Here is a 26,311-nt window from a genome sequence, read left to right on the forward strand (position 1 = left end):
GAGGGCTGCACAAGGCCATTCGCAGGCGCCTCCTCCCCTGCTGGAGAGAGCACGTGGGCTCCTGGTCTGCGTCGAGCCAGAGACCCCTCAGTGGAGCAGATCTCGTGGAGTGGATTAAAGCCCCCTAAGAACAGGAGGACCCACCCCCGTGGACTGACTGGGCAGGGAGTCCTCCAGACTGCATGTGAGAGGGTGCTGCCGCCAAGGCCCAACAAGAAGAACTGGCCCTGGACCTCTGGGCAGCTCTCCCCATGTGAGACAGGACACCTCCTGGGTGAGCCAGTGGCTGAGCAGATGGGTGTGGGGCCCCTGACTCAGGCCAGGGCACAAGTGAGAGCAAACCAGAAGGAAGCAAAAGTCACAGCAGCAGCAAAGACAGCTGAGTGCGACGTGGACCTGTGTGACCAGCACTGCGAGGTGTGGACCTGAGGCCATTGCAGAGTCCAGCACTGGGGCGTGGTGTGGTCTCCTTTCTCCTAACTCAAGAGTGTCTGTTAGGACTATCAGAGCCACATGTATCATCTCCTTGACTTTGTAAAAAAAATTCCAAACCTTTTCTTATTTAGGAGGTGTTTGGGAAGACCTCAAAGTCCTGACCTGCCACTTGGGTACAGCGAGCTGTGGAGTCTGGATTTAAAATCACTTCAAGCTTCAGGAAGGGCTTGAGGGTACTGGAAGGACCCCCTCCTCTCTGTGTCTGAAAACAGGGAGAAGTCCCAGTAACAACGTCCTCGAGGGAGCTTGGCCAGGTGGATTTGCACTTGAACTCTGAGTTGGAGGGAGGGCAGCTAGCCACTGTGTCAGAAAAGGAAACATGGCCTGAACGCAGGCCACTTGAGGTGGCATCCCTCCTGCTGGGTCGCCTATCATGAGCTGGACCTGGACACTGGCTGGAGGGTCACTGGACTTGTTCACGGGAGGGTTTCCTGCAGGAGGCCCAGCCCAGTGCATGCAGCTGCCCACACAACAGTGTGGGGGCCAGGACAGGAACTTAGCTACTTAGTGGGCCAGGCCAAGCTTTCTTCCTCGCTCTGAGCAAAACACGCCCCCATCAAGTCCGTGCTGGACAGTATTTGAAGACCCCAGTGTGAGGTACAAAGAGATGCAGCCTGGTCTTAATCACCCCTGGGCTCCTGACAGGACACACTGCGTGGGGTGTGTCTGGGGTCTTTACTTGATGCCTCGATACTCCCTTTTTCTGCTCTACCTCCTGCCTCGAAGTGACCTGTAGCCCTGGCTTTCTAGGTCTTGTTCTTGTGCCACAGTTCCCTCTCCTGTCTGCTGCTCGTCATGCTGCTGTGCCCGTTAGTCGGGGGATAATTTGCTGTTAAAGCCTTCCTCCACGCCTGCCAGACAAAGCGCAGTGCCTGCTAGGTCATGGGCATGGACCCGGGATACCCACTGCCCTCCTTGGGTGTTATCTGCGATCCTTCCTCTCCTCTTGCTATTAAGGGGACAGCTGCACCTTTTCTCTCCCTGGAGGTCTGGAATTGCAGCCACATGCCTGGTTCAGCCTCATGGCAAGTTTCACAGCTTGGCTCTAGTACCCAACCAGCCTTGGAGGTCAGTGGCTGCCCATTATGCCTGTGGAGTCCAGCCTGGGCAACAAGGGTCTTTCCAGCAGGCAACCTGGGAGGAAGCATGGCAGGTGAGGGCCTGTGCCACAGGCAGGCCTTGCTCTGTGCAGCCACCCCTCCTGGAGGTGACAGAGAAGGTGGAGGTAGAGGTGGAGGTCCTTGCTGGCACTGAGCATGGTGGTGGGGGCACAGAGCAGGCCCACTTGTCTGGCTGTTAAGCCACGGGGCAGAGAGCAGACTGCAGTCACCCGGCAGCCTTTGACAGTACAAGGAACCAGCCACGCTGCACACCGTGGGCGGCTTGTGGCTTGTGGGCTGAAACGAGGTTCGCACGATACAGAAGCTCCAGAGCACTCTCTCTCCTGAACTCTTTCCCAGCTAGAATTAGGAATAGACCTGGAATCCCTGTCAGAGTGGAGGGCCGTGTCAGTCCACTGAAGCAGAATTGCTTATTCTGTGGCTGGGATGTGTCTGCCAAGGGAACGCTGTGTGTTCTTACGTGAGGTTTCCATACCACCCTGCTGTTTGGAAGACAGGAGCAGCTGCCGTGTGACCAGCCTCAGGAGGCCCTGGGTCTTGGGTGTGTTGTGCTGCAGCTCTGGCTCCCTCCACCTGCCTCTGGGTAGCTGTGTGTGCCTGTGGCCTTAGAGACGCAAGACAGCATGTGGTCCTGCAGCTGCCAGTCTATGCAGGGCTTTGTCTCCTCTCTCTGTCTTAACCCTTGTGTCTCTGGTTCTGACTCCTCTTTCTGGGACCCAGCTATCCAGACTTGAGGTGGCATCCTGTCCTGCCAGGCACCTGGAACCAGCAACTAGCTCCCAGGAGCTGCTTGACCCTCATGGGGTTCCCACCACACCTGTGTGCCCAGGTCTCCACTTGTCAGTGCTGTGACACTGGGGAAATTCCCATTTTAAGACCAGGAAGGAAAAAAAAAAAAAAAAAAAAACCCATAAAGTAACCATTAAGAAGACCCAAAATCCAAAATAAAATTGATTCTACCAATCAGGAGTTTTTGGATGGCACAGAAATTGTGAGCATGACCAGATGAAGGGATAGTACATGGAGCAGAACACACGTGTTCAGTGTTTAGGACAAGCAGGCAAGGCCCAGGGCTTCTGGGACTGAGGTATCCTGCATGCCTTTCCTGCCCCTCATTTTATCTTGAATTAACTGATAAACTCTGCTCTCTGCACAGTGGAGGGATAGAGAGGTGGAGCAGGGGTTTCCCAGGGAAAGGTGCCCTGAACAGGTGGCTCTTGGGTGGCTGCCAGGAAAGGCCAAGGGAGATTGGGGCTGGTGGTGGGGTTGCTCTGGTGACCAGAGGAGAGACCTGCAGACTCAATGGTAGCCTCAGCCTGTGTATGCCAGGCCTCAGGCAACATGGCTCCTGGGAACCAGGCTGCAGCGCCTGAGGGTTCATCTGCCTCCCTCTGTGTCTAACTGGGAGTATCCATGGGCAGTTTGCATGGGGTTTCTCCTTCATGCCCCCAGGGGATTGAGACAGGCCCCCCCAGACCAAGAGGAGGAGGAGGAGAGGGGGACTCAGTACAAATGAGGAGTAGGACAAGATCATCTGCTGGCCTGCCCACGGGCCCTACTCCATGAGATCAGCAGCACCTCCTTAGCCTAAAATGCCAACATTGTACCATCCAGCGTGTTGTAAGGCCCTGTGTGCAAGGAACAGAGTGAGCGGAGGGTGAGGTATAAAATGGTTAGATTTACTGCTGGCACCAAGCTCAGTGCTTGACCTGCACCCCTGTTACCCCTGGGAGCTCTGTGAGAAGTCTGCTGTCCCCAGGAGCCAGTCCTTTCCTAAGTAGTCACTGGCTCAGGTCCCTCAGTGCTGCTGTCCTGACCTGGAGCCCAGACACATTCTCCCAACTTCAAATGTTTGTGTCTGTAGTTCTGATCACACTCCTCAGCTCAAACCGACCCTGAATTCCTACTGGCATCTTTTTGGCAGGACTGGTGGGCTCAGTAAACTCAGCAAAGCAGGGATGAGATTCTGGAGTTTTTTCTTCTCAGTCCTCCTCTGTTGGTAACAGGGTAATCCCCCAATGAGCCTCCTGCAAGGATCAGCTGCTCTCCTCCCAGCCTCTCCACCTGCAGCCCCCTGCACTGCTAGGGCTCTTCGCTGATCTGCAATCCCTGGGACACTTCGGGTTGTGGCCAGTGTTCTGTTGCCTATTAACACCTTCTTGCCAGCCTGCATTCTCCCTTGGTGTTTCCCATGTTGTTTCAAGGCCCCACGGCTCCCTGTGCTGCTCTGCCAGCCTTCCCACAGGGAAGACACACTCGTCCATGCTCTGCGCTGTCTCTGTAGCCCCCGCTCTGGCTCCAAAGCATGCCTGGCTGTGCTCCTGTCTCCCTCCTCACTGGTTTCCTCCTCCTTGAGCCCTGCCCCACTGTGAGCAGGTGCTTCCATCCAGGGTCCTTTCTTCATCGCTCTTGCCATGCCTCACTTTCCTTACAGTTGTGTTACCCTGGATGAGAATTTCCCAAGGAGAGCGGGACCCAGATCTTCATAGGTGACAGAGAGGAATGCCTAATAGCACCTGTCTTCTCTACCTGGTCTGTATGTGCAGATCCGACCACCAGTGAGGGCAGTCTGGTATTCCTGAGGTGGAGGGGCTGTGCCATTGCTCAGGAGGTGGGCTCAGCCCCACCCCCAAAACAAAAGCACACTAAGTAGCTCTCTACACCCTCTGGCAGGAGGCGGCCCGTGGGAAAATGTGCTGCACAACCCATATGCACACCCCCACAGGAGACACTTCCATTCCATCAGAAACACCAGGTACCTCAGGCAATCAAATTTGTGTTTGGAAGCTGGGCAGGCTACTTCTGCAGAAGGGCGTGATACCCAGCAACACCTGGCAATAAGCACACTTGGGTAGCCGTCTGCCTGCTTTTATCCCTGTGCAGCACTGCCCCCTGCTCTGATATGAGCAGTTTGAGGTCACACTCTATACAAGTGGCTATACAAATTTTTAAAATTGGGGAGGGCAAAGAACTATCATTAAAACACTGCTTGAGCATTGAGGGGGCTGAGTCACTTTCTGAGTAATTAAGGCTAAATGCTACATTCTGAAAATGGACCACTGCACTTCTATTTCCCACAAGTCCCCCCCCCTTTTTTCATACCTTTTGGTCTTATTTTCATTTTTGCTCTTGTACCCTTTTGTATTGCTGGCCATGGTAATTTTTTGAGTTGAAAACCACCCATGGTAATGAGTTCTCCCCTTTTTAGTGGTTCAGATAGCCATCTGGTGATCAGAGGCACTTGGAAGGTCCTATTTAGGTCAGTTGAAACTTGCCTTCTCCCCACTTGGTTAAAATCAAGGTGCCAAGCTGGAAGTGATGAATTGTGAACTCCAGAAGGAGAATCTGAGCGTCAGCTCATAATATCATACCAGAAAAAAATAAAATGAAAATAAAGCAAAAGAGAAGCAGGGATAGGCCTTAAATTGACTCAGAACATACTTGTGACTCTGGCAGAGCTTTCTGTGATATTTATCAGGCACTCCTGTAAAAAATCCTTCCTTTACAACCTCCCAGTTTTACTTACTTTTGGGATGACTGACACAAATGTACGTCTCAGGTAAAAGAACCATTGTCTTATCATTTAAATGTCCATGCACAGCTGTGATTTGGTTATATTCTCCTGCCAGGTGTTTAAGACCAAGTTGGTCAAAATTGACCTCTTTCCTGTTTACTGTTAGAATCAGCTGAGATTTGTCAGGGATCATTCTTGGGAATTAGTGAGAAGCCTTTTGGCTCCTTTAGCTTTTCCTCTTCCAGTTGTGCCATCTTCCAGGATGAGTTAGGGTCTTGCTGACCACATGTGGCTTCCCTTGGAAGCATTAGGGACATTTCTATCTCCAATGACCCTCCTCTTTGCAGAATGTGCACTGGTTGGCTTTCTGTTCTCTAGGGTCTTCTTGATCCCCCTGATGGGGAGGTAAGATGACTCCACAGATTTGCAAGGACTTTAGAGAAGTTTCGTTGATCCCTGAGTTTGGCTGACCTTAGAAGGCAAGGGTCAATATATTGGCTATTTCTTTCCTTAGCCCTTTTACTACATTGACTTTGGTCTCCAGGCTTTGATTTTAAACATCCATCAGGTCAGTTTCACCAGTGTTGAAGTAGGAGTACTGGGTTTTAACTTTAATGTCTGTAATTAATTTGGGTCAATTTTAGTACTGGAAGTCACCATTATATCCTGCCTCTCCCATAGGTGATGGCTTATTCTCTCAAATGAGCTCAGGTTCTGTTGAAAGCAGTGCTTCTGAAAAACATTAACAGGCAACTGTTATTTTACAAGGAAAATACAAAATGAAATTAACAAGAACAAAAAACATTTTCAGTTTGTCTAATAGCTATGAACCAAGAAACATAATTTTTACAGTCCCAAACAGTTACTTAGTTATGTATTCTATCCCGTTTGTTTTGAGATCACAGTAATCCTTATAAAAGTCTACCTTTTGAACATGACTTTATAAATCTATTATATAAATTATTGATAACAGATTATCCAATTACGAAACATTAAATATCATAAATACCAACCAAATTGGTTATTTCTACATAAATATGAAAGATACTATTGCTATAGACAATTTTAGTTTGGAGAACACCAATGTGGTGAAAATGCTCTCCTAAGCTTTACAGTTTTAAAGGCTTGTATACTTGAAGAACATGAATGCATCTGATATACAGAGAAGCCAGTGATGGTTAGGGTCACAATTATGCAGGTGTCTTTATTAACTGGGTTTAACTTTATGTTAAAACTTAAGGCTCAAACAGTTCTCAGATGTATATGTAACAGTTATGTATAGTTACAAAGTAATTATAAGAGTTTGAAAAGGTACAAACTCTAATCCCTTTAAGACTTAGTTTCACTAAATTATAAAACCTAAAAGATATCAGAAATCATCTTGATAGGTAAGAATTTATCAATGTTTTAAGGAGCCCTTATTGTTTCTAAAGAGAGAATTAGCATATTAAAGGTTACATTCTGAAATAATCCTTATGAAATTCTGAATTTAGACAAATTACTCTTTTTAATAAGCTTTGTTCTTTGCATATTAAGTTACACCTGTTAGAATATTAACTCTCAGTAACTTTGTTTTTAGGTTAAGAACACAGACAAGCAATCTTAAACCTTTTTTTTCACCTACCAATTTATAAAAACACATTTAATAGGCCCTAATATGTGTTATCTTATGGAATTGAAAAAGCCAAGAGTACTTGAATTTATACTTAGTTGATGTTTTAGTTTTTTAACTTTGCAAATTAGTCAGATGTCTATCCTAACAAACAAACTTATGAAGATTAATCCAATTTATTTTAAAATAAATCTACCCATTTCTAACTTAGGTTACCCGTGAAAACCAAGGTATCAAATAAGTCTATTTAACATGTTAAGTCAGTTATTCCTGCCAAAGAAAAATACTTTAAAGTAACAGATGTTGCACTTTACTTTAAATATTTTATAGAAATCAATACTGTCTTGATTGGCTACCTGGAAAACTGGTGAGTTGGTAATCTTAAAGACATTTTAATTCATATGTACTTAATCAATTTAAGTCATGTGAACTGAAAGGCATTTGGATCCATTCCTTTTTAAAAATTTATGAGTGCTCATTTATCTATATGCTAATTTTGGTATCATATAAATGATATAGACACAAGCACATATGTAGACACAATATACAATAAAAGGTGTGCACAGAAATACACAAAACAGATAGGAAACAAAAGATTTGAACTTTTTTTTTAACCAAGTATTAAAGCCCTGTGGGTAGCAGACAAAAGAACTATCAGATTTAAGTCCTTAGAATTTAAAATAGAGCCCGTTGCAGATTTTTACAGTATGACTCAGACCTGGGAAGGATCTGTACTTTTCGTTTTCCTTCCCTGTTCCTAGCCTAGAATTTTTCCTGGAGATTTCTTGTACACCTCAAACTCTCCATGTGCTCACTGAGTTCAAATAAAATGACAGTATTTTATCATCTTTGGCCTTTTTTCTCTTTTGTCCTAGGACTGTCTTTCCAATATTTTAACACAAGATGCAGAGGCTATCTGGGGGGAGGGGGTTGTTGGTGTCTTTTCCCCTGCTGTCATCCCTTTCTCTAGGGTAGAGGTTTTATTTAGAGGCTCACCCTCTCCCCACTAGCGGTTCCTTGCACTCCCACTATCCCACTTTCCTGGGTGTGGGCTCATGTTTCTGAATAAATGCTCGACCACCCTTTTGGGAGGGTTCTTGCACTATTGTCTCAGTCACCTCCAGGATGTCCCAACCAACAGAGAAATACTTTTTCAGTTATATTTCTTGGATTTAATTGTCTATTCCGCCACTCATACTATATCATCTAGGTTACTGTACTGATGGAATAAGATGTGAAGTTATGTACAGTGATTTTACCTGCTATATCCCTCTTTTTCCCAGCAGTTTTAGCTACTATAGTTAATTTGTTATTCTATATAAATTGCTTGTCTGTACCTACAAACACTCTTGCTGAGGTTTGAACCAGAATTTGCCAAACCTTTACAGGCTTGTATCAATTTGGGGAGAATTAACTTCATTTTTACATTGAAACTTTAGATCCACAAACATGGTTTATCTGTCATTTTTTTAGATCTTTGATTTCTTTCATTTCATTGTGTAACTTAGAGTATACAAATCCTGTACATGTTTTGTTAGAATTATTCCTAAGTATTTAAATTTTCAACTGACTCTAAGTGGTATTTTAATGTCAGTGCTCTTTGTAGGAAATGAACTTATTAGTTCTAGGAGGTTTTTTCTTTCTTTCTTTTCTTTGTAGATTCCTTGAGATTTTCCATGTAGACAGCCATGTCATCTGGAAATAGGTACAGTTTTCTGATATGCATGCCTTATTCCCCTTATTTTCCTCTTTGGCACGATGTTGAATAAGAGTGGTGAGAGTGGACATCTTTGCTTTATTCCTAGCCTTCAGTGGAAAACTTTCAGTTTGAGTCGATAGGTATGGCTTTAGCTTCAGGGCTTTTTCAGGGGCAAAATTTGTTGATCATTTGTTATCAAGTTAATGAAGTTATTCTTGATTCTTGTTTTTTTTTTCTGAGAGTTTTAATCATAAATGGGCATTACATTTTCAGTTGCTTTTTCTATTTTATTGTTATGATGGTTTGACTTTCATTCTTCTTTGGCCTTTTAATATGGTGGATTACACTGATTTTATTTTTGAATAGTGAACCAGCCTCTCCTTGTGGAAATAAACCCTATGGTGAATGATTATTTTCATATATTGCCAAATTCATTTGCTTATATTTTCAAAGGTTGTTTGTATCTACACTCATGAGGGATATTGGTCTGTAGGTTTCTTTTCTTGTACTGTCATTGTCTGCTTTTGATATCAGATTAGTATTGGCTACATGAAATGAACTGGAACTGCTTCCTCCTCTTCTGTTCTCTGGAAGAGATTGTGTGGAATTCATGTTGATTCTTTTTAGACATGCATTAGAATTCTCCAGTTACACCATGGCCTGCATACTTCTTTTGGGGGAGGTTTTAGATTCTGAATTCCAGTTCCTTAACAGTTATAGGGCTATTGAAATAATCTGTCTTAAGTTGGATCAGTTATGGTAGGTTGTATTTTCCAGGCCTCAGTCCATTCATTAATGTTCTCAAAAGTTCATGTGTGTAAAGTTGCTGATTCTCTTATTATCCATTTGATGTCTACAATGATATTCCCTATTTTATTGTTTATATTGGTAATTTGTTACATCTTTTTTCTTTGCCTTGCTTTATAGGTTTGTCAGTTTTACTGACAAGGACCTGGTTTTTGTTGCCACAGATTTTTCTCTTTTTCTGATTTAAATTTCATTGACCTATCCTTATTGTTCTTTTCCTTCTACTCACTTTGTTTTTATTTTACTGTTTTTTATGTAGATTCTTGATGTGGAATCTAGGTTGCTGATTTGAGTCCTCTTTTTGCCTAACATAAGCACTCAGTGTAAACATCTCCCTCACAGCCTTGCTTTAACGGTGAGCCACAGAGGGTGAGATCACGCTGAACTTTGGTTTTCATTCAGCACAGTGTATTTTACTCCCCTTGGATGCTCTTTGGTCCACAGATAGCTTAGAAATATGTTGTTCGCTTTCTGGGTGTCTGGAGATTTTCCCATTATTTTTTCTAAGGCTGATTTCCAGCAGGCCCCTGCAGTGTTAGATGGCACTCTCTGAATGATCCCATTCCTTCCTGCTGAAGCCTGTGTGATGAATGGGGTGTGGGCTCGGCACATGCTGCATGGGTAGCTATCGGGTGCGTTCTGCTGTGGCTGGGTCGTGCTCCACGTGCTCAGTGGGTCCTGTTGCCTGATGACACTCTTGAGTTCTTCTCTGTATTTGCTGCTTTCTGTGTAGTTGTTTGAGCAGTTGTTGAGAGAGTGATGTCAAACTAACAACTCTAATTGTTGAATTTTCTATTGCTGCTTTAGTTCTATCAGTTTCTGCTCCACATACATTGCTGTTCTGATATTTGGTGCATGCATGTTCAGGACTGCTGCATCTTGGTGAATTAACCCTTCTATCACCATGTAATTTCCCTCAGTCTCTTTCAACTTTATTTTTTCTGATGATTCATTTATCTGATATTAAAATACCCCATTGCAGCTGCTCTTTAATGTCTGCATGATGATGTATTTTCCCATATTTTTACTTTCATTCTTCCTATATTGTTATATTTAAAGTGATAGGTAACATATAGTTGAGTAGTTTTAAAAATTCTCTTCAACTAATGCCTGTTTTCATTGGTGTATTGAAATTTAATGTAATCCTTTATATGTTAGGACTGAAATGTTCCATTTTATTTTTTGTTTCTTAGTTTTTACTTCTGTTTTTCTTCCCTCCCTTTAAGTTACTTTAGCATTTTGGGGATCCATTTTAATTGATCTGCTATGCTCTTGAATTGGTTGCTGTAGATATAGAATTACATGTACACAACTAATCATAGCTTGCCGCTGTCACTGTTTTACCAGTCTGGTGAAGTACCCAATTTGTCTGTCCTCATGTACATAATGATTGCTAAGTACCCCTTCTACATGGACTCCGAAGAAATCTATCTGACGTCACTCTCACTCTGGAACTCAAGAGGAGGCATGTGCACTGCGTGCATCTGTGTCATGGCGCCCTTCGCACTGGAACTCAAGAGGAGGGACGTGCGCTGTGTGCATCTGTGTCATGGCGCCCCGTTCTCTCCCGATACTCTGTGGTGTTGCTTTTGTCATTTCCCTTCTATTTAGAGTGGTTCATCTAGTAGTTCTCTTCTGGTGAAAAACTCTTTTTTTCCCTTTGATCTAAGAACATCGTAATGTATCCTCATTCCTGAAGGATTTTCCACTGGTTGCGTGGATTGAATAGATTGATGGTTTCCTTCACATTCCTGAAGGATCTTCTCATGGATTGTATGGTTGGGTAAATTAATGGGTTTTGGGTTGACTCTTCTTGTTCTTCAGCACTTGACCATCTGCCACTTCCTTGTGACCTCCAGGGCTTCTGTTGAGAAATCCTCTGTCAGTTGAATCATGTTTCCTGTGTAAGGAAGGTATCATTTTTCTGTGACTGTTGTTAAGACTTTCTTTAAGGTTGTGAGGAATTAAATCATTATGGATCTTGGAGAAGATTTAGGGTTATCCCATTTGGGGTACATTCAGATTCTTAAAGTTTTAAGTTTACATTTCTTGTCAAAACTGAGGAGTTTTCAGCCATTATTTTTCCAAGTTTCTTTTGGCCCTGCCTTCTTTCTCCTCTACTTTTGAGGCATTTGTGGCTTGAGCAGTAGATCTTTGGTCATGGCCTCAAGAGTTCTGAGCCTCTGCTCCTTTTCTAGATTGCTTGGCCCCTGGCTGAAATTGGGTGATTTCTGTTGTTCTGCCTTCCAGGTCTGAGTCTCCCTCCCTCTGCACCCTCCTCCTGTGTCTAGTTGTCCTCCTCAGTTATAAGATTCCCGCTTGGGTCCTCTTTATGCCACCTGTGTTTGCTGGGACTGCTGCTGTTTGGTTGGCCTCAGGTGTGTGCACAGCTGCTTATGGAAGCAGTTTTGTCATGGCTGCTTCAAAGTCTTTGTCCATGGAGTCTCACCTTTCCTCCCAGTGCTGGTGTCTCTTGATTCTCTTTGTTCTTTCAGTTTGAAGTCTTCTTGGTTCTTATTGTGAGCAATAATTTTCTACTGAGACTGGTCATTTTGTATATTATGAGACTTTGAATCTCATTCAAACTTGGCATCGTGACTGGCTTTTCCTGGCATTGCTCGACCAGGGTGAGGGTGGTTGCTAGGAGGTAGAAGCCCAGGCCCGCTCACCTCTGGGGACACCTGAGGCAGGGGAGGGGTGAGAGTTTCCACCCCATATGTCTTCTTAACTCTGTGGGGAAAGGCTCTGACTCCTTACTCTGCCTTCTTTAGCATCCTCTGGTAGGGTGGGTGCCTTCTTACATCCAGCCCTGAATTGGCCTCTGTGGGACCTCTGCTTCTGCCATGGCATCTCTGGCACTTGCCTGTCATGGAGCTGCACCTTTGTGGTTATCCTTAATGAGAGGCAGCCTTGCCTGGGCCTCCTATCTGTACCGCTTCATGTTTTTGAGTCCTGGATATGTGGGCAAGAGGAAGTCAAGGCACTCACCAAAGGGCCACTCTGCAGTGTGCTGCCTTCTCTCCACCCTCAGTCTTCTGTTCTTTCTGTGTCCAGGTTCCCCAGTGCACCTAGCAGAACTTTTCCACCTTTCCAGAGGCTGGGCCTCCCTCCCAGGTTATTGTTTCCTTCAAGGTGTACCTTAGAGAGCAGTTCACAGGGGTGCTGAAACACCCAGATCTTTGCATGTTCTCATTTTCCACCCAAGAGCGCAGTTCCTTTCTGCTCCCAGAGAGGGTCAGTGCCTGGACTGAGTGCCAGGTCCTCCTCACACTCCCGCACACAGGCTTTTCTGGCTGACCAGCAGTTGTCCTGAAAATGGAGACCTTATCACAGACCCCAGATCAACATAGCTCAGGCTTCTATGCTGTTTAGATAGAAACTTAAGTTTCAGTTACCTAATTTTATAAATGAAAATTTTTTCCTGGAAATTCCCTTTCGTGCCCTTGATTTTGTTTCCTAATAAATATTAATATTGTGGCTATCCATGGGCAATGGCATACTTAAAATATGCTTATTTTCTAAATCCAAAGGGCTGGATATTGTGCCAACTTGCAGAAGCACTCCTCATTGAAAACACTCCCGGGGGTGGATGCGGCAGAGCTGGGGAAGACGCCTCCTGCAGGCAGAGGGTGGGCGGTGGGCTTGCTTGCAGCCAAGTGCAGCTGCACCAGAGTGGGCAGCAGTGGCTGTGGGCTGCTCTCTCTATAGTGACCCAGTCTCCACATGTCACACTCCAAAGACAGCAGCTTAGCAGAAGCAACAGACCACTTTCCTTAGTAGTGATGTGGCAGGGCTTTCTGGGACTTAGGACTGTGGCCTCTGCTTGAATTTTGCCATCTGTAAACTTAAAACAATTTAGATTTGTGTTTGAAAAAATATCTAAGTGTGTTCATGAAGGCTGATTACATTTCCTGAGCACTTCTTTTAATTCCATGCAGAGTGAGTGTTCTAGACTTGCAGCACACACATGCACACACACACACAGAGCCATTCTGATTTGGAGATTTTGGTAATATGTTTTGTACAGGGCATAAGAATATACCTCCGTAATTACATGATATTTAGTGATTAGATAATTATGGATAATTGCATGGGGTAGTTCTAAGTGCGAAAGTGTTACCATAAGATCTAAAATGTACAAATTGCATAATAATTATTCTTGGGAGTTATTTGGTAATTCTGAGCATAATTATCATGTGATCCGCAGTGCATGTAATTAATGCATAATCACGTGGGTTTTGCCTTCACGCCTGCTTTGCCCTTGTTGTAGGCTCTCTGTCATAGCACTTGAGTGTGAGCATGGTGTCACTGGCTCCCAGAGGCAGTGCTCCATTGGGGCAGCGCCCGTTCCACCAAGTGCTTGCTCCTGAGCAGCCTGGGTAAGGGAGGACAGATGACCAAGATGGTGGTGAGCACGGGCAAGGACATGCCCTTGGTGGCAGGGAAGCATCTTTGCTGGGACCAGAGCCTCCCAGGGAGACAGTGTCCCCCTTGTGGCCGACATTGCGTCTGGTTGCGGGGCTTGCTGCAGCCGTGGCCAGCACCATCGCCTTGTTAGAGCAGCAGCAAAGCCTCAGTGGTCTTTTGGGTCTAGAAGTGTGAGAAAGCTGGAACTCCCATGACGAGGACCTGACTGTGTGGGGCGGTGGAGGAGCCCTGGCTCGTAGGTGGCGTCAGCAGCGCAAGGGAGCCATCCGGGATGTGAGGCAGGCAGGAGCGTGACCAGACTTGTGAGTCAGTAACTCGGTGTCCACACCTGTCCCCGCAGGCTTCACGTGGCAAGATGACTACACCCAGCGTGTGATGGCACAGGAGCTCGCAAACCTCCCCAGAGCCTACCCGCAGCCTCCGGAGGCTTCCGGCCGAGCCAGGTATGTGCAATCAGGGCTGCTCCTTCATATCATTAGGTGGGTGCTGTCCCGTGGCATGCACCACAGTCTTCCTGGTGGGAGGCTTCAGAAGGCCAGCTGCCTGAGGGGAGGCCCTTCTTGCTCTGCTGTATCCCGTCCCCTGAGAGAAGGCCACACTGATGGTCACTGAGAGGCATGCCAGCGTCCTTCCATGGCTCCTGTGGGAGATCCTGCACCTGTAGGCCTCTACTGCATGCGAAGTCAAGAAGTCCCTCTTCTCAGGAGGAGGTTGTGCCCACTGTGGGACAGGCAGCAGGTCCTCGCCACGCAGATGCTCCTTCTTCCTTTCCCCAAGCAGGGCAGTCTGTTCAGGCAGGTGCTGGGTCCCTCTGTCTCACCCAAGCTGCCATGAGAGGTCGTGACTACAGCAGCCCATCCTGCAGGTGAAGAAAGGAAGCTGAAAAGCAGCCCAAGACAGACATCAAGAGAGCAGAACTGTGGGGTGCCTGCACCACTGTGCCGTTTTTCATGGTAAAAAGCACACAAAGGGACTTTCCAAAGGTTTCACTTTGGACAGTCCAGTTTTTTCTTGAGAGAAAACATTTAGAACCACAGTCTTTAGTTAAAAAAATCCCCCTTGCACAAAAATCTAGTTATCTGCCTTTGCACTCATCTGAGGGTGGGGCACCATCTTTGTGGAATCTGGAGAGGCAGAAGAGACCCTGCCTTCACTGGCTGAGAACCTGTCTGCCTGTAATACCTTTATGAAAGAAAAGTGCCACCATAGTCCCCAAGCATGCACAGGTCATTTCTGTGGAGAGGGAGTCCGCATGGAACCTGCAGTGTGGTCACGGAAGCTGTCTCATTCCCACTTTCAGGCCCTCCTACTGCTCTTTACATACACCTGGTATTCATGGTAACCCTCCTGAACAACTGGACTTCACCAGGCACAGGGGCGGGTGGGTGCCTGGGGAGGGCAAAGGACCAGGCACTGGAGACTTGGGGAAGCTCAGTCAGGAGTCACTCCAGGAGTCCAGGAGCAGCAAGTGACTGAGAAGCAGCTGCCTAAGTGGGAGACACATGGCCACCCAGCACCCAAGAGAAGCTAGACTGTGCCCAAGTCACTCCAGGGGACACCAGACAGCCTCCTGGATCCCACGCTCCTGACCGCATGGCACATGGACACCTTCTGAGGCTGTATTATGAAGAATGGTAGCTTGTCTTTGCTTTTATTTTTATTATAAGTGAGATCAAGAGTTTAAACGTGCATACGTAGAGACTGAAGTCTTCTTGTGGATGTCCTGTGCATGGTCCTTGTCCATAGGAAACCACACTTGGTATTTCTGCTTGCTTCCTTGAAGATGGGGTTTTATATGCCAGGCTTGTCTTGTTGAGGCCTTTTTCTGTCTGTGTCAGGGTGGCTCTAGGTGCAGCTGCAGGTGAAAGCAGAGGGCCCTCTGCTGTCCTGGGCTGGCTCTCTTCATTCTTCACTGCCCAGTAGAACTGGAGAAGAACTGTCCACCAGCTGTAGGACAGAGGGCCTCCCTGGGCAGAGCTGGTGTACACCCCCACCTGAGACTGGGCTTCATGGGCTATGTGTCCACTAGGTCCCCTGGGCCTCTGGCACTGCCTGGTGTGAGCAGTGTGCTGCACCCCAGTGTGCACATGGGAGAGGGAGTTCCTTCCTTTCCCTGGGCCCCCACGTCAGGCACAGGATGGTGCTTAGCTGTGTTTTCCCAAGGCCAGGTAGGTCTCAGCCCTCTCCTTTTCCCTCTTCCCTGCTGTGACCCTGAGTCCTCCGCTGTGACCCTGTGGTCTCCTTAGTCCCAGCTTTGCCCTGTTGGCCCTTCAGGCCTGCAGTGGAGACCCTGGCAGCCAGCCAGCCAGCACAGGGCTGGGGCGTGGCCAGTTCCCTCCCAGCATTACTGTCCTGAGAACAGCCACAGCCAGTAGCTCATTCTTTTCTGAAAATTCCTGGAAGTTTTTCTTTATCATTGAAATGATTACTTCCAGGTACATTTTTTAAAAAATGATCTTTCTTTCTTTGTGTCTCTTGTAACAATTTCAGTAAAATACTTTCCCAATTTTCACTGAGTTTGGGGCATTCGCAGCTCTGCAGAGCTTGCTGGCGTGGAGTCCTGCGCAGCATCCTAGTGTAGTCTAAAACTGCTCGGCATCGGGCGTTAAGATCACCTTGCGTTCTGAATCTTCTTCCTCTTTTCACCCGTTCGGCGCAGTTCCGAGTCACCTTTTGGATTTTCTTCCTCCTGCGTCCGTGGAGTGTCACTCTTGCCGAGCGTCCTGAGTCGCACTTGAGTTGGGGTTTTGCCCCGTATGTTCCAGGCTGCTCCTGCTGCACATCCTCATGGTGTCATCTTATGTCCTCTTGAAGCGAAGGGCAGTGGGCGTCCCTCTCTTCACACTCAAGAGTGGTCATCTCCATGCTTTAGGATAGCAAATGGCTCTTCTGCATTTTAGTCAGAAGTCTGACTTTTACTTTTTGAAAGACCTGAGATTTTCTCTGTGACCTAGTTTATACCATGCTTCGCTGATGCTTAACGGGACATCAGAAAGGACGTATTTCCACGTGTGGTTTACGATTTTTATTAGATGTAGTTTAGTTATTCACAAATAGAAATATCAACTGTGTTACCATTGATCAACGTCTTTATATTCCTTTCACTTGATGTGCCTCAGACAAGCTTGTCCTGGGCCTGTCCCTGCTGCTGGCACTCTGGCTGCTGGCAGTGTGGCTCTGCTGGTCATTTGAAGATGAAGCCAGAGGCCTCTTGTCTTGGATGCCATTTGCTAACATTGGGGTTGCCACTCCTGCTTTTACCTCGTTTGTGCTGTCTGATAAATTTGTGGCCTTCTTGAAATCTGCCCTTGGACTCAGTTTGAAGCGTGACTCATTAAAAGCCTTTCGGGCAGCCCAGTGGGGAGTCTGCAACAAGTGGCAGGTCCTAATTTCTCTCCCTTGTGTCCTCTGTGGGCCATCTTTGCTGGCTTTTATCTTCTTTAGTACCTGTAGCTATATCCATTTCAGATTCTCCTGTGTGGCTGTTCCTGGGTTTGGGAGCTATTCCTAACCTCACGTCACTGTTAGAGGGTGCTGGGGGAGGGGCCGCCAGGCCTTCAGCTTCTTTCCTTCTGAGTGTGGGGTCTGGCCTGGGCGTCCACACCTGGCTCTCGCCCTACCAAGGCACACATGTGGTCCGCATTTGTGGAAGGAAGGGAGGAGGGAGCACAGGCTCTCCTGGTGCTTTTGTGTGGTGACTGCACCACCCACGACTTTTGCCAGTGTCTTTGCGTCATCATTTTTGGGGCACTCTGCAGGCTCCTCTGTCACCTGGGGAGTAGCTGCTGGTGCTCCTCACATGTGGTGGTGGTCCTCAGAGAGATAAGTAATGAGCCCCACACAACAGCTGGTTCACGAGTGAAGATGAGGTTGGGGTTGGGTCTTCAGAGCAGTCTGTTCCTGGGCTGACCTGAGCCAGAAGCTTGCTCCACGCACACCACGCCTCCGCCAGCGCAAGCCTGAGGACAAGGAGACGCGGCTGGGGTCAGCAGGAGCATGGCTGCAGGCGCTGCTGGGATGGGAGCCAGGACTGGGGATGGACCTGCCTGTGAAGGCCAGCACCACCAGAGGACCTCGTGGTGGCCGTGAAGGTCGCATGTGGAAAGAAACGGCCTAAGGTGAACTTGAGGGCCCAGAGAGGTGCCAGCTGGGTGCTCTTGGCTACAGCTCTGATGCTAATTTGGATTTTTTGTTTGGACGACTTCAGTGCTGGGACCGGAGGCCAGTTCATTCAGGTACAGAAGAATAGTGGAGTCCTCAGTGTCAAGCATTCTGCACCTTCTTGAAGTGAAAGACATTCTTGTAATGCTCTGACCTGCTTCCAGCTGACTGACGGCTGGAGTCAGCCTGCAAGTTAATTGCTACAATGTCATGCAGCACGGTGATGAGGGCGCTCACCACCCACACAGTGCAGGTCACAAGGAGCCGCTGTGGTGGACAGGCCCAGGAGGACCAGCACGGCCACTGAAAGACACATTTATGAGCTGGCTCTGTGTGTTGGTTAGCAATTGGTGAGAAAAATAGACAAAATATCGAACAAGTAAATTGACTTGAGTTAGATTACACCTCGATAGCATGTACCCTGAAATTTCATCAATTACAAAATGGTCATGGAAGCTGCAGCCATGATTTGAACTGCAGTGAACTGTGAGTCACCTGATAAATCATGTTCCTTTTTAAGTTTAAGCCAGTATACCTTGAAGAAGCACTGGAAATGAAATCGGCGTGGGTTTATCAACTGAGATACTTAAAAACAAATAGGAAGATTTTTGGTAAATCTCAGCCTTAGATTTTTTATTAGCATGTGATAACCGGGTGTTGGTGGAGTTGGGTGTGCCTTTTCAGCCCAGGGAGCCAGCATGGACTGATCACATCCGGGCAGTGACCTTTCCATCCCTGTCGCCTCTTGCTGTGGAGCCTTCAGGCTCCTCTCCTCTTCCTCACAAAGAGCACCTTGGGTTCTGGTGAACTGCAGTCGCCCCGCAGTGCCTGGGAGCCCCAGAGCTCACCCTGGTACTTGTGATCTGCAGCCCTGCCTTCCCTCTCCTCCCTCCCCAGCCGCTGGTCCTCACTGCTGGACACTCCAGCGTCTGCTCCCAGGTCTGTCTGCCTGACTTCACTTGGCTCGCCGCCCTCCAGTCCCACCTCTTTATAGCTGAATGATACTCCTGCGTGTCCTGCGCTCCATTTCCTCTGTCCACTCCTCTGCTGATGGGCGCCAGGTCCAGTCTACGCCTTGGCTGCTGTGAACGGTGCTACAACAAATGAGGACCTGCTGGCATCTGGCCTGCCAACTCTGTTGTCTAGGATATACGCCTGGAATCTGTTTCCAGCTTCTTGGGGAGCCTCCGTCGTGTTCCCCATAGAGCCTCCAGTGTATGTGCCCACCCACAGGGTCCCGGAGTTCCCTTTCCTTCACATCATTGCCAACACTTTACTTTTTGGTAATAGCCATCCTAACTGTGGCAAGATGATGTCTCATTGTAGCTTTGATTGGCACCTCCCTGCTAGCTCACGATGTCAACATTTTAAATATATACTGTGTCACAGCCCTGACATTGGTCACTGTTCTTGAGAACCAGGCATTCCACATGAAGACCTTGACTGGAGCCACCCACGGTCACTTCCAGTGGGGAATTTATGATGAGCCATGTCCACCTAAAACCCCAGTGCATTTCCTGCAGTGCATCTGAATCTGTAGACACCTGGGTCTGTGTGCCAGTCTGTCCTGAGTGGGTGTGGATTCCTGCCTCCCGGTCGCAGTGTGGGCGTGGGCTGCTGTGTGCGCCTCCTGAGGGCCTGCACACCTGAGCTGCCCCTTCTCAACTGGGGGTGTCACAACATTGCATTTGGAATGGTGCCTGTGCCCACTGGGGCCAGCCTGTCCCTGGTGAGGCAGTGGTGACTGCAGCACTGTGTACTGGCAGGGGCCGCAGCTACAACACAGACCTCCTGTTCCCCAGCCTGCCCCTTCTGCTCCCTGCCTCTAGCTCTGCCTCTCACCCGTGATTATCCTCCACTTACTGACTGTATATCAGCCTGCCTCATCCCTCAGGGGGCACTGCGGGGAGCAGACTGTGCACTGGTCCTCTTTGGGGCACTGGACAGTTCTTCACAAAGGCTCAGTCACAGGCTCTGCTGGGCTGGCCCACTCTCCATGCAGAAGTTTGAGACTCAGGCAGTGCCTGGAGGAATCCGCACTCGCAGTCAGGGAGTGGTGAGGTGCAGGTGGGCCCGCAGGTTTGGACTCATGTGGCTTTCTTGCCTGGGTGGCAGAGGGCTTGCCACACATCCCGTGCACCTGTCCACATGTGGCAGCTCATCAGCAGGGAGCAGAGCTGATTCCTTCATGGTCTCCTGTGCTCTTCAGGTCCCCACAGCAAGACATGGGAAATGACTGGAGACACAACCTGGAGAATGACGAGGCCCTGGCCAAGGCCCTCCAGCACTACCTGCCCCTCCTGCTGCAGAATGAGAGCCCACCATCCAAGGTAATGCTCGTGGCCTGCTGCTGTGTCCAGGCATTGTCTCCACCTGTTCTGCTTTGGCTGTCTCCAGGTACCTGCGTCTGAGTGGCCCATTGACCTCGGACTCTCCTTGGCTCTCCTGTAGTAACCCAGGCTGGTGGGCAGTGCAGTGAAGAGTGGGGCTGCCTGAGGGCAGGTTCTGACTGTGAGGGTTGCGGTGTCTCCCAAGTGCAGTACCCCGCCCTGCTGCAGGCTTGTCTGCCTGGGGTGCATGTCCAGCAGCCTCAGGGCAAGCATCCTCAGAAGCCCTATGGGACAAGCTATTACTGCTCTAGAAAAGCCTCGGCACGGAGAACACAGAATACCTGGAGCAGGGCAGAGCTCTGCTTCCCCTTTAAGGAGAGGGCACAGGACAGCAGTGGGCATTCAGCACCATCAGGGGATGCAGGGGGCACTGAACATGACCAGAGTTGGGAGGTTGGTACCTGGTGGTCCCAGGGTTGATGCTGCATCTCAGGGGACCCCTCATCCTGGAAAACTGCCCAGGAGGGCATCCCAGGAGAGCAGGACTGTGGGCATGGGGGCCTGGCTGCCAGGGACAGAGGGCAGACAGGCCCAGGCAATGTGTAGCTGCCTGCCCCTTCTCTCCAGGGCCAGACTTGCCTGCACAGCCTCTGGGAAAAGTTCATTTTAGACCAGAGCAAGAGCTGCTTCAGAGGCCCTGCAGCAAGTGAAGCCCACCCAACAGCAGGTTCAAAGGTACATGATGAGATCTCTGGACCTATTACATGGAATGTGGTGCTTCAGGACAGCTTTGCAGGTGGGGGTGCTAGTCTTCCTTTTGCAGGCACAGGAAGGTGAGGGTGCTGGAAAGGCAGTCCGTGGAGCCCAGGGCACAGTGCCTCCTCATGGACAGCATTGAGGTCCAGGGCCTGCTGCTGGACACTCCACAGTGATATGTTACTGGACACTGAGGGAAGCCTCAGTCTCTTCAGGAGGTGGCACAGCCCTGTAAAATACTTAGGAAGCACCTTGGCCAGTTTTTAAATCATTTTCTGCAGTCAAGCCATTGAAGTGGCTGAAGCTAATCCTGATTGGCACCCTGGGTCTCACCCGTGGACCTAGGCTACATTCCTTCCAGAGCGTGCACCGTGCAGAGACCTGTGGAGCCCACGTAGGGTCTTGGAGGACATAACTGCAGGCATTGGACCCAGAGCTGTGTGTTTCCAGGCAGACTGTGACCCTGAAGAACTGGAGAGGAATGGGTTTTTTGCTCTGAGGGGTCAGCACCAGGATGGGTCAGGCCTGCTGTCCTGCTGTCCTCCAGCATAACTCCTGAGAAGCCCCTCCTTGCTGTCCTCCACCACTCACCCTTGCATTTGGTCAGGAAGCATTTTGTGATGATTGAACCTAGACCAGACTGCATGTGGCCATGCACATGCAGAGGCCACTGGGCCCCAGACCTGCAGGCCCCATTCCAGGGGCCACTCTGGGGGATCTCCGTCATGGCCACACTTATCCTGGGGATGGGGGCAGGTGATCAGGGCCCCTCGGTCACAGAAATGTGATCCTGGTTCATGGAGTCCCTCCTATGAAGGAAGGGGGTCTTTAGCCTCACAGGCTGCAGTGACAGGGCCCTGGAGCCCCCTGAGGTAGACAGCAAGGTGACACAGGGTCCCCTGCCTGCTTCCCTCTGCACCAGGGCCTGACAGATGTGCCTAGAGCCTTTCCCAGGAGCTCTGGGCTGGCATCCAGTTGCCCTGCCCAGATGAACTTGGTCTGTTTATTGCTATTTTAAAAATGTGAAGCTTGAAGTTTTTATTTTCCACTGATAGCAACCAAGTGTTATTGATGTGCCAGACACCTAGCTGGACACTCTGGGGGCAGAACGGACTTCACACAGGTCTTTTCCTTGGGTCATCAGCGAGGGGCAAGATGACCTTTCGGATTCTGGAACCAGTTCCAACCTTGCTCCCCCATCTGATGCTCTGTGGCCTTGGGGAAGTTGCTGGGCCCCTCTGTCCTCCAGGTCCTCCACTGTACCACTAGGTGACAAGTGGTCACAGTCATCGAGGATCATGAAGAAAGCACAGGCAAGCTTGTCTGAGGTTCTCACCAATGGCAGCTGTGATTCACTTTCACGACTTCAGTCATATCTTAAAATGAAAGTCAGGTCGGAAGTCTGAATTCCAGTAAGTATACTCACAGTGGAGTCCGGTGGCAGTGGAGAGCAGGGAGGGAGTCCACTCTCAGAGCAGCCTGGAAGCCCAGCGGGCAGCAGCAGCCAGGGTCTCAGCAGTCTACCCGATGCTTCCTTCTGTCTGCGGGTCTTTGTCAGCATGCCCAGGAGCTGGCTCTGGCTCTGGCTTATCACATCCCCAGGTAGTGGGAGTGGGTGGTCAGCACTAGCCTGGGGCAGTTCAGAGATGGCCTGGTAGAATAGAAGAGAGGAAGGTGTGGTCAGCCCAGAGCTTCAGAGGAAGCTTGGATGACAGGAAAGCAGACAGGCTTCTCTCTGAAAGTTTGGGGTCCTACCCCAACTCAGCAGTGACGTGCCCCCTGGAACTCCATCCAGAGCATTCTCCTCTTGCTGCAGAAGCAGAAGAGGGAGGAACGGTGCCTCAGAGGCAGAGCCCACGTGCTCTGGGGACCCTGAAAGTGTCCTGGCGGAGCCTCGGCTACTCAGCCCTGGGTCTACCACAGGCTTCTCCTTCAGTTCTGGTTGCCCTCCTACTGAGGTCAGGTGAGAGAGTCAGATGTGGAATAGAATTTACCCACTGGACACAGAGCGGCCTGAGGTGCACCTGAAGGGACGTCGGGGATCCCCATATCTGCCATGTCCTGTGGCCATTAGCAACGTGACCTGCCAGAAACATGCTGGTGCCACATGGGGCATCAGAAAGAAAGGGCAGTAAATTGCAGACAGGAGCAAGTTGAGCTTTGTACCCATGGGCCATCCCTGTGAGCTGGGGTGGAGGAGGAGGGGTGTGAAGGCCGAGGGTGTTGCTGTGCAGGCCCAGCTCTGGCCCAGGGCCTGCTGCTCACGCTTGCCGCCAGCACGCGGCCTGTGTCCCAGGACCTCGATGGGTAAGTGGTTCTGCGCAACACAGGCCACGGGTGGGGCAGTGAGGCTGCAGCCTGCTCATGCCGGGCAGCAGGCTTGCTGTGGTTTTCCTGCCCTGACAGGTGCACGTGACCCTGACACCAGAGCCTGAGCCCAGCCCCAGCCTGCTCGCCAAGCCCTTCCCTGTGTGGGAGGCACATGCAGCTGGCCCTGTGCCAGAGCACTGTTGCCTTTGTGAGCTTGTGAGGGGCTGATGGGGGTGCCTAGTGACGTGTCCCCTGGCTCTGGCCCTTCCCTGGGGCCTGGAGTGCAAGGGGGGAGAGGCAGTGTTCATGGTCCACATCCCTACCTGCTTCCCTGTCAAGAAATGGCAGTGGGAACAGGAGCCGGCCCGGTCGCAGCCTGCAGCCCTCAGCAGCCATTCCGCCTGGCTCTGTGGTGTTTGAACCCCCGCTGGCAGGATGACCCCCCTGTGGTTGGCGAGTGTTTGCGTATGACTGTTGACCAGCATGATCATCAGGAAGCCGCCTTTCTCTCTCAATGCCCAGGGTGAGCCGAGGGACTCTGTGGTCACCCCACCCATGGGCCTGAGCAGTACCATGGTCACAGGTCGTCAGAGGGCAAGCACTGGGCATCCTTGTCCTGAGGAGTTCCTCCTGTGTTGAGATTGTGCTTCTCAGTGTTAAGAAATGCACAGAGTCAAGCTCTTTGTTTTCTCTGTCCAGCGATCCAGTGAGGAGAGTGCTCCCCCATCCTCTGTGGGGTGAAGCTGAGTAAAGTTGCCGCTGGCTTATGCTCTGGCACAGCTGAGCTGTGGGGTCCGTCCCACTGGGGATTTGGGCAGCGTTCTCAGATTCCCCTTGAGTGGTGGAAAGCTTCATTTGGAAAGTTAAGCCTCATGCACTGATGGTCTTTCAAGATGCAGCCAATTTCTAGTGAATTATGCAGAAATCACGTTTTTCTGAATATCTGTCATCAAACACTAACTTAGCATAAATGGTCAGGGGAGTATTCTGAACCTCTGTCTTTGTCATCCTGATGAGTTTACCACAGAAGCCAGAGGGGATGAAGTCACACCCTCCTCTTCAATCAAACTGATTGGCTCACAGCTCTGGCACAGTAATTGAGCTCTTATTGATCACTAAATCAAACGGGTGTCACTACTGCTGTATTGTTGGGGGGTACCTAACTTACTGGTTCAGAGTCTTGCTAGTCATGACATGGAACACTAAGAAGTCCCCACTTCACTGTGCTGCCAGGATGTGAGCTGAAATCTGTCACTTGACAATACTGTTAACTGATTGACTTTGGGAACACTGTAAATACTCATTTACTATACAAAAAAAAAAAAAAAAAAAAAAAAAGCCTGCTGAGTGTCAGAATTAGAAAGATAGAAGTCCCTGCCCTCTAGGATTTTACAGGCTTCCTGGTAAGACAGACAATAAAGAAAAAACCACAGTGAAAATGAAACAGGTACAGGGACAGAGGGGACACCAAGAGAACAAGGATGGACATGGGAACCAGCTTCTAGAAGCCAGGAGGGTTTCTGAGAAGATGGCCGCTGGAAGAGCCCCTGGAAGTCACCAGTTGGCGGTGTGGATGGACTCTCACTATGTACAGGGACCTCTTCCTTCCCTCCCTCCCTCCCCGACATGGGGAGAACCCAGAGAGCTGCTAACCCACAGCTCCTGACAACCCCAGAGAGCTGAGGATGCTGAGAAGCCTGCAGCTCTGGGCTCTGGACAGGGAGGGGCTTGTTCCAGGGAGGAGAGGCCAGGCCTCCTTGCCTAGAGTGGAGGGAGGGGGAGGAGGACCAGAGCTGGGAGGAGTCCAGCCTAGGGTTCAGGGAGCTGTTGTTGGTGCCTGGGGGCCGACTTGAGGGCAGGCTGTGCACAGTGAGTGGGAATGCTTCCTGCGGAAGCACACCAGAGGTGGCCTGGAGAAGCCTGACACGGGCTCCAGCTGTTGGGCAGCGTTTGGGTGCGGCAGCTGGAAAAGCCCATGGAGGTGCAGATGTAGTGGGCGGGTGGCCTGGATGCCATGCTGGCTGTGAATCCGATGAGCTCCCACAGCTCAGGAAGCTGGCCCCTGACTGCAGAGCCAGGGCCACGCCCTGCTGAGGGAGGAGGCTGAGGCCCACCCAGGCCAATGATGCACAGGCACCGAGGAGACATTTAAACTGGATAAAACCATAGGTGAGTCTCAACCACATTCTACCAGGACCAAAGCCCGCCAGACAAAGGGCGAACGAAGGTGGATGGAGAGGCACATTGGGAAAGCACAGGGTTAGATGAAGGAGCCTCAGGTTCGATGGCAGGGCAGGCGGATGCGTGCAGCAGTGATTTCACCAGGAGGACTGAAATCTAAGAACCTACCATCAGAGTTTCAGATGCATGAAGCAAAAGCATGCCTGCATCGTCTGTCATGAGCTCTTCAGGGCACTGAGGTGACAGGTGTGTTTGTGGTCCGTTGTCATGGCTGCCTGTCCCTGGCCTGTAGTAACAGCCTGGGCATCAGGCCAAGAGGAAGGACAGCATGTGTCCATGTGAAGAGTGGTGCCGTGGGTCATCATAGCCTTATCTATACAACCCCAACCTGGAAACCAGACGGATGTCTGACTCAAGCCCTCTGCCCTCCACACGTGCAGAGGTGCCACCTTGGGGGATAGTGTCTAGGGACACAGGCCCCCTCCTGCCTGTACCCGCTGTGCCCTAGGAAGCATGTGTGCCAAGTCTCAGAGCTGTGAGGACCTTGACACAGTTTGTGTGCCACATCCAGGACGTTCATTTGATTTAAAAGGCCCTGCGCGTGGAGTGTTTTCCCTGGCCTTGGGCGGGAAGCCAATCTCCAGTGCAAGCTGGGAGTCTCCCGGGTTCAGCATCCCAAGCTTGGCTTACACTCTTCCCTCACTGAGCACCTACAGCCCCACTGGCTCACAGGAAGCCCAGGGTTCTGACCAGCCAGGGGCCATGCTCACATGCAGACAACCTGCTTATTATTCTCCTGTGCACCTGGCTGCCCAAGTGTCTAAGTTGTGGTGATGCAGGGGTGCTGCCGGGGGCTGGGCATGGCCCTGTGGTGAGAGATGCCAAACACTTCTGCCC

General features: G+C 49.6%; 1 protein-coding gene across 4 annotated transcripts in view; it reads left to right on the forward strand.

Annotated features, from left to right (window-relative positions):
• Positions 1–26,311, forward strand: part of Ptprn2 (protein tyrosine phosphatase receptor type N2) — a 743,280-nt gene that overhangs the window by 281,011 nt on the left and 435,958 nt on the right. For 3 of the 4 annotated variants that reach the window (XM_047562250.1, XM_047562251.1, XM_047562253.1), the window contains 2 exons: positions 14,017–14,119; positions 20,047–20,167. In XM_047562250.1, the coding sequence (XP_047418206.1) occupies positions 14,017–14,119; positions 20,047–20,167 (224 nt within the window). Of the gene's footprint in view, positions 1–8,401; positions 8,448–14,016; positions 14,120–20,046; positions 20,168–26,311 lie in introns of all 4 variants that reach the window. The other variant, XM_047562254.1, reaches the window with a different exon arrangement.

The sequence above is a fragment of the Sciurus carolinensis genome, chromosome 8, assembly GCF_902686445.1.
Source record: "Sciurus carolinensis chromosome 8, mSciCar1.2, whole genome shotgun sequence".
NCBI lineage: Eukaryota > Metazoa > Chordata > Mammalia > Rodentia > Sciuridae > Sciurus > Sciurus carolinensis.